Source organism: Elephantulus edwardii, unplaced genomic scaffold (assembly GCF_000299155.1).
Source record: "Elephantulus edwardii isolate Elephantulus edwardi_28Jun2011 unplaced genomic scaffold, EleEdw1.0 scaffold00096, whole genome shotgun sequence".
In the NCBI taxonomy this organism is placed as follows: domain Eukaryota; kingdom Metazoa; phylum Chordata; class Mammalia; order Macroscelidea; family Macroscelididae; genus Elephantulus; species Elephantulus edwardii.
The window spans coordinates 5,945,689-5,959,263 of record NW_006399846.1 but is presented as its reverse complement, the minus strand read 5'-3'; the positions used below and the strand labels follow the sequence as shown (position 1 = coordinate 5,959,263).

At 39.0% G+C, this 13,575-nt stretch overlaps 1 protein-coding gene across 1 annotated transcript in view; it reads right to left on the bottom strand.

The window, feature by feature from the left end:
* Nucleotides 1-1,180: 1,180 nt before the first annotated feature.
* Nucleotides 1,181-13,575, bottom strand: part of PARP11 (poly (ADP-ribose) polymerase family, member 11) — a 65,791-nt gene continuing 53,396 nt past the window's right edge. The window contains exons 7-8 of the mRNA XM_006891300.1: nt 3,069-3,220; nt 1,181-1,647 (exon numbers count right to left, since the gene is read on the bottom strand). Coding sequence (XP_006891362.1) covers nt 1,331-1,647; nt 3,069-3,220 — 469 coding nt within the window. The 3' untranslated portion in view covers nt 1,181-1,330. The remainder of the gene's footprint in view (nt 1,648-3,068; nt 3,221-13,575) is intronic.

The window sequence follows — 13,575 nt, the reverse complement described above, 5'->3', positions numbered from 1 at the left end:
GGATAACACAGACATGAACAGTGGATATTTATGGGATTTTTCCTGGGAAACTTAATTAAGTTCATTAAATATCAACCAAAACTGACTATGGAGGATGGAGAGAATTTAGGGATAGACTGACTAAGAAAAAGTTTTCTAGAACAGATTCATTCAAATGGTCTCCTTTAGGCAGAATTATGACAAATTTAGATTGAAAGGCTCTTAATCATATGGTAAAGCTGTCATTTCATATTTTAATTCCCAAACAACACTTCTATCAAGCTCTTGTCCAGCCTCTTCTGGAATATCTCTACAGCAAGGAAAGCTTTTTGAACCCATTCTCCTTAAATGTCGTTATGGATTGTATTTTAATTTTCAAAAAAGGCAGTAGATTGCCACTAAAAAGATTAAATCATGTTAGTCTCAAGTGTCTTATGGCTTTTGCAATGATTCATGTTGCAGAGAGATAACTCTTAGAACATTTAGAAATGAGTGTTGACAGCTAGACAGGGTGGGTAATATGAATATCTTATATGTGATAATTATAGGGACCTCAACAGAAAGGGAAAGAAATATTTCAAATAATTAAAGTTTCACTTTTCAAATTCCAATGAACACCTTGTATTTGGTGCAGAAAACTCAAGAGACTTGGTGGAGGAAATGCAGGCATTTTGTAGGCAGCACTCGTCAATTCCATTGCAGGAGAAAGAGCAGAATAATGGGAGCAGGTCTGAATTTGCAGCCTGAGTTCCGAGGCAGCCAGCAGCAGGGCGCTTGACCTTGATTTCTTCCTTCTGACATGTCTGGAGGCACTGTTGACTTACATTTTGTTTCTGTTTGGATTTTGAATGTTCTACTTCCTCACCTTCAGAAGACCAACAAAGGGACATGCTGATCAGTAAATATTATCAAAATTCAACTTACAAAGGATGAATTCTTCTAAAGTGACACACTCTTGCCCATCTTTTTTTTTTAAAAAAAAAGATTTTTATCTGGTAGATGAATTTGAACTGAAAACCTTTGTTCTATTAGCACACACATCAATTGTAAAGCTCTGAATGCCTGTGTTTCTTGAAGGACAGCTGATTCAACTGTGAATGGTACCTTCTACTCCTGTATCTTAAAATGGCAATGGTGTCAATATTTTAAAAACAAGACTGTAAGTCACAGACAAAACAAAAACACCAACAAAAAAAAAATCTCAATATGTCTTTTTATATGGAGGCCACTGGTTTTTCAAATCTGTTTCAAAAGTATCAGATCTTTAATGTTTAGTGGCTAGATGACAGGAGAGCAAACCTTCCTGCAAGAAAGAGTGACACTTCCTGACCAATGAGGTCTGCTAGTGGAATCAATGGAAGTCTATTAAGTATTCAGGATAGATTTGGTTGGCATCAAAAACCACAAAGATCTTTGGATTCCAAGTGTCATCCACACAGCTGTCAAATAAATTCACATAACTCCCATCTCTGGAAGGAGGGCGCATGTACTTAGAGTCTCCGTTTATGTAATCTCCAATTAGCACTCGAGCCAGAAACATAGATTTATATGTTCTACAGAGATGCCGCTGTTGCACGCTGACACCATGAATTTGGAATGTGTTCCCATGCTTTATGTCATCTTTGCAGAAGCGACTGGAGTAAGAAGCATCTCGTGCAAAATAGGTTCCTAAAACAAAAGGATCAGAGAGAGCCAAAATTACTCCTGAGGAAAGCAATAAACACAAGCAGAAACACAATTACTGTCGGGGGACAGACACAAGGAATTGTATAACAAACATAGATGTGGAATTTTCTCATCTGTAGATCTTTTAAGGAAAGAAAAGAAATCCATCTGGTAAGGACAGCTGTGGTACAGCCTCCCACAGGGATAGATTTGTTGGTGTAGTGCAGCTCTTGGCCTCCAAATGTAGTTACCAGGACTGAAATCTTAAGAAGAGCCCAATATGTGGAACATAGAAACATGGTTTCTATAATAAAAAGGATACATGACCTTATTTCTAAATGCCTGAACCTAGCCCTCCTTTCTATTTCCTACTACCACCATCTCCCATCCACTACTAGTTTCCTGCATCCACCAAGGCTCTGGGGAGCACAATTTAAAAACTACTGATCTGACCCATAAATCAGTATTTCTATAGTATGGGTGAGCTAATATTAATTCTGGAAATCATAGAACTCCATATCCAGGAAAAGATTTCTGAAAGAACATAATACTATTCCTATCTGGGAATTCCAAAAGCACAATTTCACTGCTTCATTGCCCAAATATGAAAACTCAATAAAGCACCTGGCTCTTCCTAACTGGGAGCCCTCAGAGACTGACATCATCAAGAGAATATTCACACCAATACTGCCTGGATTTACATAACATTTCTCTGATCTTCTTATAGCTAAATAGGTGGGATGGCCTTCTCAATAGTTATTTAAAACTATTTACATTTCTGTAAGGCAGCAGGTCTGGGTCCTCAGTGGCTGCCAATTCTTTTGCAGGCTGTAAGGTAAGGACTAGAGCAATAAATGTCCACTCACATGTTTTTCTCTTCACATCTTTTCTAAATTTGCTTGAGTACTGGGCATAAATTGGAAAACTTGGACTATCACAATTATTACTAGATAAGGTAAGGCTTTCCCCTTGTTTTCCTTTATTGCTTATTAATATTCTTACCTTTAATGTTCCAAAAAAAGAAAATTTTAAAATCTAGCACTAATACTTGTGTGCAATGTAATCAGTTTGATTTTTCTCTTTCTTTCAATATATTTGCCATAAAACAGTTTGGTGTATAGGCTTGTGCACAGAAAAGATATTGAATAAAATGTAATGGAAAAAAAATCATTACTATAGGCATGACATCACATCTGGATGCTTGGGACCAGGAGAACTAATCAATGTAATAGAGGACAAAGTCCTACTTCCATTTTGTACTTGCAAGAAATGGCCTTTTATGACTTAAAAATTCTTGAGATTGTGCCAAGAACCTATAATTTTCATTTAATGACCACTAATCTATTCATTACAAAACAATCTATGATTCCTAAAAAGAGGAGAGTCTCTCTGAGAACTCAAAGAACAGGAATTCTAATAATTACCTTTTCCAAAGAGAGCACCATGTATACCGTTTATTCGCCAATCAAAGTTATGAATGCAAATTGCTTCCACAAATTCACTGCTGGTACCATGAAAAAGCATTTGTTCATTAATCTGGGGCACACCTCTTTTTTTCTTGAGCTGAGCCTTTTTCCTAAAAACACAATACACATACACACAAAAGTACATACAGAGATACACCACAAGTGACATTTATTTATTTATTTAATAATTTTAATGAGCATTTACAGAGATTTTGGATTTCCATTCATTCAGCAGAAAGGGCCTCATGGTAAGCAGCTGCATTGCAATCCCAAAGCCACACAGTTCAAATCCACCAGTTGCTCCAGTAATCTCCTCCCATGCAATTTACTGCCTATGACAACCCACTGGAGGGTTAGCTATGAGTCAGTTCTGCCTCAGTGGCACACAAGAGCAATACTACAAGGGAGTTCTAGTGGCTCCCCTGTCTGATGGTTTGAATCCACCAGCGGCTTCCTTCCATGTGATTTACAATCTAGGAAACCCAGTGAAGGATCAACTATGAGTCAGTTGTTTCTATCTAGATGGCAATGAGTTTCTCTTATAAAAATCACACAAGGCCAAAGCACTCTGGAAAATAAATATGGCAATTTCAAGTATTTATCTTTCAGTTAGCAGCCCACATATTATACACTTTAATGTCAATGGAGCTCCTCTCAAATGCTTCTCTGAAGACACAAATTAACAAAACTATTAACATTGAGACATTAAGTTGAAAATATCAGTCCCAGATCATATCCTAACCTGGCCAAACTTTATGGAAACTGAAAACAGTTAAGTAATTTAACGGCCAGAGTCTAAGTCAATCAGTTCTTTCAGCAAGGGTCATGGCTTTTCTTTTTATCCTCTGACAACAGGAAATGTTGCTTAAACAGAAGTAAATAGAGCTGTGACGGCTTAGTGGTGAGGAGATACACTGCCATCCTGAAGGCATATGATTCGTGTCCACCAGCTGCTCTGTGGGAGAAATACGGACAATCTCCTCTCATGAGATTTTTTTGCCTCTGAAAACCCACTGAAGGGTAAGTTATTAGTCAGTTCCAGTTTGGATCCTAGAGTCAGAAGAATCATCGGCCATGTAGTTTAATGTCTAACCTAAAGGATAAATATTTTTCTCACCTTATGTGAAGACATTCAATGTAGGAATGATTGCCCCAGCAATAAAAATAGCCTAAAATTCTTTTATAAAGGAATGAAAAATTCTATATCGGTATATAAAAAAAAGGTAATGACCAGATCTACTTGTATTAACAAAGATACATCTTAAAAATATAAAATATAAAAAAGGAGTTTTGAAAAAAAGAAAAATATACAACTCAAAATAAGGATTAATGTAGTTACACATACATAAATGGTGAAATATATAAAAAAATATGGACAAGAAGACATCATGCCCACCTCAGCAGGAAGGAAGGAGAGATGGATGGGGCTGGGGTAAACCCTTCATCTGTACTGTTTTAAACAAAAAAACATGAAGATAAGAAAATGCAACAAATACAAAAATGTTAAATTGTCTAAACAGTTTACTACTTTTTATTTTAAAATATTTCATAAAAATGTTTTTTAAAATATCTTCCCTCACAACATCTCTGATAGAAAGCTTCTACTTAACATTTGCCTCAATCTGCTCACTGCCAGGCACCCAGTGCTCTGTAAGGCGATACTGTCTATCTGTGACCAGCTCTAATTGTTCAGAAACACATCTGTCTCAACACAGAACCAAAATCTGCCTTAAGGGTTTTTTTAAGCACAAAACAATGCAAATAACTCCTAGAACTAACCCCAGTTAAATCTATTTTTTAAAAAACCCAACAAAACTATGAACACCTACTAGGCGTCCTTCTCATGGTTAAGTATACACTATTGCCTCAACTATTCCTTACGTTGCTCAGCCTCCAGGTCTCTCTCCAAATGTGACGGTCTTCAGTTGACAAAGTGTGATGGCTTCCTTTCTACTTTATCAATGTTGTGAAGAAATAGAAATAGAGACTAGATATCACTGAGAACACTGCCTTTCTTGGCATCACTGCACTCGTCTCTGTAGCAGTGAGAGCAGATTGCTGACTCCCATGAATTAATTTGGCATTGTTGGGTGCTGTCAAGTTGGCTATGACTCATAGTGATCCTATATACAACAGAAACAAACCCTGTCATTTCTGTGTTATCCTCAAAATCTCGGCCGTGCTTAAGGCAGCCCACTGCTGTAGTCACTATATCAGTCTATCCCGTTGATGGTCTTTTCCTCTGCTGACTTCTCTACTTTCCCAAGCTGGTGTCCCTTTGCCAGCCTCTTTCTGAGAACGTACTCCAAGTATGCGAGACAAAATCACACCATCTTTGCTTCTAAGGAGTGCCCTGGAAGCACTTCCTCTAAGACAGATTTGTTTTTTCCTTCTGGCAGTCTATGGTATTTTCTATATTCTTTGTTATGTTCAAAGACATACTTCTTCTTCAGTCTTCCTTATTTGTTGTATAAGTTTCACAAGCATATGATACAAGTTAAAATACCCTGGTGTGGCTCATGCAAACCTTAGTCTTGAAAGCAGTCAACTAAAACTTGCAAGATTCTCTTTCCCCTCACTGTTACCAAGGCAGATCCAACTGTGTTGTGTATTTTCTTAAAACTGATTTACAAACCTAATGTTGTAGACTTATTTCAGTTACGCTTTAAAAATACAAGTTAAATAGCCACATTTGAGATTGACAGAATTTACAAAGAAAATATCCATTTCCATGTAGGGAAAGAAATCCTCTTATTTGGAGGATATGACAGAATCAAGTGGGTACATCATGTCTTAAAATCCATAATGAGATGATGGGTCTGTGGGCCAGCCTGGAGCCTGGGGCCTTGGAGTCTCCCTCTACTCTAGGAGTTGGCATGCTAGCTAGCATCTCAATGGCGGTCTCCTCTTGGTGGTAGTCACATAAGGGAAGTTTCTGGAGTCGTGTTTGTTGTGTGTTACTGTTCTTCCCCCACTCCACCCCCCAAAAGTGGGTGGCCCTTTAACCTTAGACTAAGGGTGGAGGCCTGCTAGAGGGTGTGGCTTTAAAATCCATAATTAGGCTATGGGTCTGTGGGCTAGCCTGGGGTCTGCGGCCTTGAAGTCTCCCTCCCCTCTAGGAGTTGGCTGTTAGCCAGCATCTGGATGGTGGTCTCATCTTCATAGCAGTCACACAAGGAAGGTTTCTGAGCTCATGTTTGTTGTGTGTTACTATTTCTTTTTGTTGTTGTTGATGATTTTAGAATGAATATTCTTTAAGAGACAGAGCAATCATTTGTCTATTTGCTGTACTGAACAACTTGGAGTTGCTATGATGCTGAACACTGTTTCATAGTCATGTCAAATACGATAATGGTTACCCATTGTGTACAATGTTTGGCTGAGCTTCCAGATCAATTCATGTTGGGAAGCAGGAGTGGCATCCACTTCTAAATTAGATGCCTCTGGAAACTCCACACACTCTCTAATCTCTATAAATGTACAGAAATGATATTAATTATAGAACGGAGTTCAGGTCTTTTGTGCAAAGCTTACTCTGAGTTGTATTTGACTTGACAACATTTAACTACTGCTAAATGAGACTAGTGTTGTTACATCTGGAGAAATATTCTTTCACTTTGCACATCACTCATTGTCAATGTGCTGTATGAAGTAGCCTGGGTTTGCTGTGATACTGAACCTTGTGCCACTGGGGTATCAAATACCAGAATGGTTTCCCAATGTGGACAGTGTTTGGTGGAGCTCCCAGTAGTAAAATAGGTTTGGAAGCAAGAGTGGCATCCACTTCCTAAACCACATGCCTCTGAAAACTCTATGAACTTAGAGAAACAATGATAGCTATGGAAAGACATTAGGTCTTTTGTTCATAGAGTTGCTATGAGTCATCCTTGATGGCAATCAACAACAACATGTAAAATTTTTAAATGACAAATTTTAAATGTAAAATTTTAAAATGACAAAATATGTCAAAATTTAAAATGTATTATGTTTGATCCATTGGTAACAGTCTTTTCAATTCATTAAGCATGATATTGGGAGGATATACATTAAATGAATATTTATTAGTGGGTAAGATTCTCACTACTGGGCCAATTAGCAGCATCAATATGGATGGTGAAGAGATTAAGATAGTTAGCAGTTTTAGTTTGCTTGGCTCCATAGTCAACACTCTTGGTAACTGCAGCCAGGAAATCAGGAGACAAACTGCATTGGGAAAGTCGGCTGTGACGGACCTCTCAAGAGTACTGAAGTACAACGTCGTCAGGATTGAGACTAAGGTGCACCTGATCCAGGCTATAGTCTTTGCAATTACGTGCTATGCATCAGAGAGTTGGACAGTGAATAGGGTTGATAGAATTGATGCCTTTGAGCTGTGGTGCTGGAGAAGAGTGTTGAATATACCATGGTCTGCTAGGAGAACAAACAGGTTTGTCCTGAAGAGGGTGAAGCCAGAATGTTCCCTGGAATCAAGGATTCTGAAGCTTCATCTGATATACTCTGGGCATGTTGCAAGGAGCGACTGGTCCTTGGAGAGGGACATCATGTTTGGGAGAGTGGAGGGACGGCGCAGGAGAGGAAGACCCTCAATGAGATGGATCAATCTGTGAGTGGAGTGGTGGGAATGAGTGTGTTTGAGACAGCAAGATTGGCACAGGATAGAACTGTGTTTAGGGCTCTTGTCGCTATGAGTTGCAAATGACTCGATGGCACATAACAACAACAAGAAGATATTTTCACTGAAAATAAAATTATGACCTTTTTATTAAGAATTTTATGTACTATCTGATTTTTTTTTTACTTTATACTGGTTTATTTACAAAGTTTGAATACATTGTTTCTCATACCAGATCTTTCCCATTCACTTTACCCCCCACACACACTCATCAAATTGTGCAACCCTGTGATTAACACCTCTCCCCATCCTTACCTTTCTGCTTCCACCCTCCCCCACTTGGATCCTTGTACTCATTCTACAATAATGGTATTACACAATATTTGTCTTTATGGGACTGATAGCTCGCTTAGCATATTGCTCTCTAATCCCTGCCAAGTAAGGTAGTAATTTAGAAAATCATTGCTCCTGTGGGCTGCATTGTATTTAATCGTGTGAATGTACCATAATTTCTCAAACCATTCAATACTCTTGAGATGTTCTTTACAGCAGACCATCCCAATAAAATTGTCTTTTGATTTCCTGGCTGCTGTTAGCAAGAGCGTTGACTGTGGAGCCAAGTAAACTGAAGCTGTTAACAATCTCAATCTCTTCACATGCTGCCAAGCGGAGTCTCTTAGATACTGTAAATGAAGTGCTGGTTAAAAGCCTGGAGTGTGGCCATTATTAGATATTGAAAATCTGCTCAGTTACTAGATTGGATGCAGCACATACAGCAGCTGAAGGGAGGAGAGGAAGGTGGTCAAAACTCTTCAATCCCACTGAATGGTTTCTCTTAGTGTCCACAACAAAGGTATCAATGAAATGTGGAAATACACAGTGTTACATTTTTGGTGTTCCAGAAAGACTACAGTGATCTCCAAGGCTTCCTGGGTTTTATCTCAAAGATATGGGACAGTCATAGGATTCAAAGTACACTAAGTTCTTCACAGTCTTACATATCTTTGTCCATCACCACATTATCCATCACCTTGGGGAATTACTTCCCCCAGAAGCCTCAGAGTTACTTACCCTTTAAAAAACTATAGCATAAAAAGGGCTAAACTGTGTATGCTGCATACTCTAAACTGGAACAGGAATATCTTCAGTCTGTACAGAAACAGGTCCACGTAGGTTTAGACTAGGGAGCTCTGGTCTAGTGGTAAGGAACTGTACTGTCAACCCAAAGGCACGCAGTTCCAATCTGCCAGCTGCTCCACTGCAGAAAGATGGGCAATCTCCTTCAATGTCATAACAACGACAAGTTTAGACTACACTTTTATCTTAGCTGAACATTGGAATCACTCAAAGAGAGTTTAAAAATAAAAATGTCAGAACTCCAGAGGTTCTGCTTTAGTGGATCTGAGATGATAACCGTCATTTCTACTTGGTGAAGAGCTCCAGTTTATTCTGATATGTACCAACACTGAGATTCTCTCATCTAAATCCATATATTTTTAATTGAGATTTTAATGAAGGATTATAGAGAACTTGGATTTCCGTTCATTCATTGTTGAACATCTAAATCCATATTCTTAATGAGAGAGCAGCTTCCACTGCTCTTATTTTTCAGTTTTATCTTTTTCAGTTCTGGGTCAATCCAACTACCTTGTCTTACATTTGTACTGCTAAAAAAAACCAAAACACCTTGGTAATATTTTCCATTATGAACTTATATACTCCAACTCCAACCGGTTACAAATGACAATAAAGTAACTGAAAATGAATGCCTCATAATATCTCAAGCAAGAGATATTATCCCTTTTACAACTCTTGGATACTGTAATAGTCCTGTACTGAAAACTTAACCTCTTAAAGGAAAACAAAAAGGACTTTCTCTTAGTCTAGCAGAGTTATGAAACCAAAATGCTTTTGCTGCTCTTTCCTAAGCGCTCCTGTAACTTATGCCTGGGAGTATCCCTGTATTAGCCACAACGTGTAAAGGGCCAATAGATTTGCCATCAGCCAGAACACCATGGCAAGGGAAGATACTGTAAAAATACTCATATTCCACTGTCTTGTCCCTTCTGTATCTAAACCCCCAAAGTCTTTAAGATAGCAAGCCAGATCTGGGACGCTCTTATCTATTTTCTCCTATATAAAGGTATATAATTGTGTGGGTGCAACGTGTTTTTTCTATCCATTTGTTTACTGATAGGAATTTGGTTTGCATCTATCTCTTTGCTATCATGAATAATGCAGCAATAATCACGGATGTGCATACATCTATTTGAGTTGTGGCTCTGGTTTCTTTAGAGTATATTCCTAGCAGGGGAAATGCTGGGTCAAATGGTATTCCTATTTCTGAGAAATTACAAGACCACCTTCCATAGTTACACAACATAGGTGAGCCTTGAGAACACTATATTAAGTGAAATGTCTCAGTCACAAAAGAACAAATTCTGCGTAGAACTGCTGTTCTAAAACAGAACATACATGGGGAGGTGGAGAGGGAATGGCAAAGGGGTAGACAGATAATGAACACTAATTTGGAACAGATGAGAGGAAGAACTAACTGAAAGGAATATATGATTATACGTTATATGTATGAGAACATTTTGGAACAAGGAGTACATTGTGGGGGGTATAGGAGAGGAGGAATGAAGGGGGAAATATGCAATAATGAATAAATTTAACAAACCAAAGTGAACTGGGAGTGGGGTAGGGAGGAAAATGTGTAACAATGAATGAATGAATGAAAATCCAACTTTCTGTAAACTTTTATTAAAATAACAATAAAAAATTTAAGTAAAAAAAAATAAAGATATATAATAAAACTTCAGCTTTTTTCACTCTAAGCCTTGTTCCCAAGAATTTTTTTCCAGCAGCAGGTGGCAGAATCACAAATTTGTATAATAAAGTCCTCTATGCTGTTGGAATAATCCAACTGCTTCACACATGAGCCTCCAAACTGGAGACTTTGTTGGGGGCTCGGTCACCTTTTAAATATAAGGCCCACCCACCAGGTCCTAGATGACTATAAATGAGAGGCTTCCAGCCCACAGCTCAGTTTGGAGGCTCATTTGTGATGCAAGTGGATTCTGGAAAGTGGGTTCTCTTGTTCTGGAGAGGGTCAGGTGTGGACCACCTGGTTAGGTTTTTTTTCTGTTCACAATCGAGTGTGTGTTGATTGGATCTGCCGGGTTTAGCTAACAATGAACTGTGGGAAGCCTCTTGGTTTAAAATCAACCAGGACCTGATAGGCAGGCCTTGTATTTAAAAGATGGTTGGGCCCTTGGACCACGGGCTTAGGGTCTCATGTTAATTGTGTTAGAGTTGAACATTCTTCTGAGTGGTATGGCACTGGTTTGTTGGGGTGACTATGATGCAGAATGCTGTACCACTGGCGTATCAAATGCCATAATGGTTACCATCGTGGGTAGTGTTTGGTGGTGTTCCCAGATTGAGACAGGCTTAGAAGAAGGAGTGGCATCCACTTCTTAAACAACATGCCTCTGGAAACTCTATGAACTTAGAGAAATGGTGATAGTTATAGAACAGGGTTCAGGCCTTTTTTTTAATAGGGTCACTATAAGTCATGTTGAATTAAACGGCACTTAAAAACAACATGCTGTAGGAAGTACTCAAGTTTCCCAAGTTAGCACTTACCCCCCCCCCCGCCCCACTTCTGAGTATTTTAAGTCTCCCTTTTCCTCTTACCCACATCTGTTACATCTAACTCTTTGCAAGTGGCCTCACTTCTTATTTCACCAACGAAATGAAAGGTTTTTGGAGGGACTCCCTAACCTAACTAAGTATCTCCCATTATCATTTTTAAGAAAATTGGATATTGTTAAGAAAGAAATGGAACGCATAAATACTGATATACTAGGTATTGGTGAAATGAGCTAGTCTGGCCTGGGGCATTTTGAGCCAGATGGTGATCATATGATCTACTATACTGAAGACAAAAAAGTGAGGAGGAAAATGGGGTTTCATACTTAAAAGAGTCATTTCTAGATCAGTCTTGAAATATAATGTTGTGAGCGACAGGATAACATCCATACACATACAAGGAAGTCCAGTGCATACCACCATCATTCAAATATATGCACCAACAACCAGGGCCAAAGAGGAGGAAATAGATTTCTTTTTGGCATATGTTCTTCAATTCTATCTCAACATACATCTTTAGAAAGCTTAGTTGATACATTACCCTTCCCTGATTTTTCCGCCCACTTCCCAGGTAACTGAAGACCACGCGGGATCTGCGGAATCCGTTCTCAGGTCACAGAAAGAAATCTTGACAGGCGGAGAAGTGGGACAGCCAAGGGACCTTGAAACCCTCCTCCCACTTCCCAGGTATCCGAAGACCACACGGGATCCATTCTCAGGTTGCATAGAGGGGGAAAGAAAGAAATCTTGACAGGCGGAGAAGCAGAACAGCCAAGGGACCTTGAAACCCTCTGCCCACTTCCCAGGTTAACTGAAGACCGCGTGGGATCCATTCTACAGGACACATCACCTTCGCTCGGGAAACATTACCACTAAACTTAAGAGATACTGGTCAAGCATAAGAAACTATCAGCAGCTGACATGTTTGGAATCACAGAAGCCAAGGAAGCTACAGATATAAGCTATCAGATCAAGTGCTGGACAATGGGAGATAGATGTGAAGGGAGTGGGTAGAAGTGCATGGGGTATCCTGGTGGATGGTGGAGCAGGGAAATAAGTGGGTAAAGACACATGTGCCAAAGGCAGGGACAACACTAATACTAATACTAATGGTTAACTCCACAATAAGGGATATATCTTCCCTTTTCTGTAAAATGCCGGTCTGTCTGATACTTCTCTAAATCTGAACATTCAGATTAAGAAACACTAGGAAGAAGGATTGGCCATCCACTTCTGAAATAGCAGGGCTCTGAAAACCCTATGTACAACAGAACACATGCATAATAACAGAAAGGGCAACTGAAGTTGAGCTTTCAAGTATGGAAATACAGAGGAAGAGGAACAGTTGTATGCAGACACTAGTGATTGGGACACAGAATGTGAGAACCATGAATGTAAGAAAATTAGATATTGATAAGGAAGAAATGGAACACATAAATATTGACATACTAGGTATTGGTGAGATGAGATAGACTGGCATGTGGCATTTTGAGTTGGATATATTACTCTGGAGATGAAACGGTGAGGAAAAATGAAGTTGCTTTCATAGTTAAGAAAGTCATTTCTAGATCCATCTTGAAGTACAATATTGTGAGTGACAGGATAATATCCATATGTATACAAGGCAGGCCAGTGAATACCACTATCATTCAGATATATGTACCAACAATCAGAGGCAAGGAAGAGGAAGCAGAAGATTTTTACCAACTTTTACAGTCAGAGATCAATCGAAAAGGCAATCAAGACGCATTGATAATAATGGGTAAATGGAATGCAAAAGTCGGAAACAGAGAAGATTCAGTAGTTGGAAAACATGGACTCGGTGACAGAAATGGAGCTGGAGAGAGAATGACTGAATTTTGCACAATGACTTATGCATTGCAAATATGTTTTTTAAGAGACACAAACGCAAGTTATATACATGGATTTCACCTGATAGTATGCATAGGCATCAGATTGATTACATCTGTAGAAGGAACCGCTGGAGAAGCTCAATAGCAGCTGTGAAAACTAGGCCAGGAGCTGATTGTGGTACAGAGCATCAGCTACTCATATGCAAGTTCAAGCTGAAGCTGAGGAAAATTAAACCAAATCCACGGGAACCAAAATATGACTTTGAGTCTATCCCACCTGAATTTCAGAAACATCTCAGGAACAGGTTTGAGGCCTTGAACACTAATGAGTGAAGACCCGATGAGT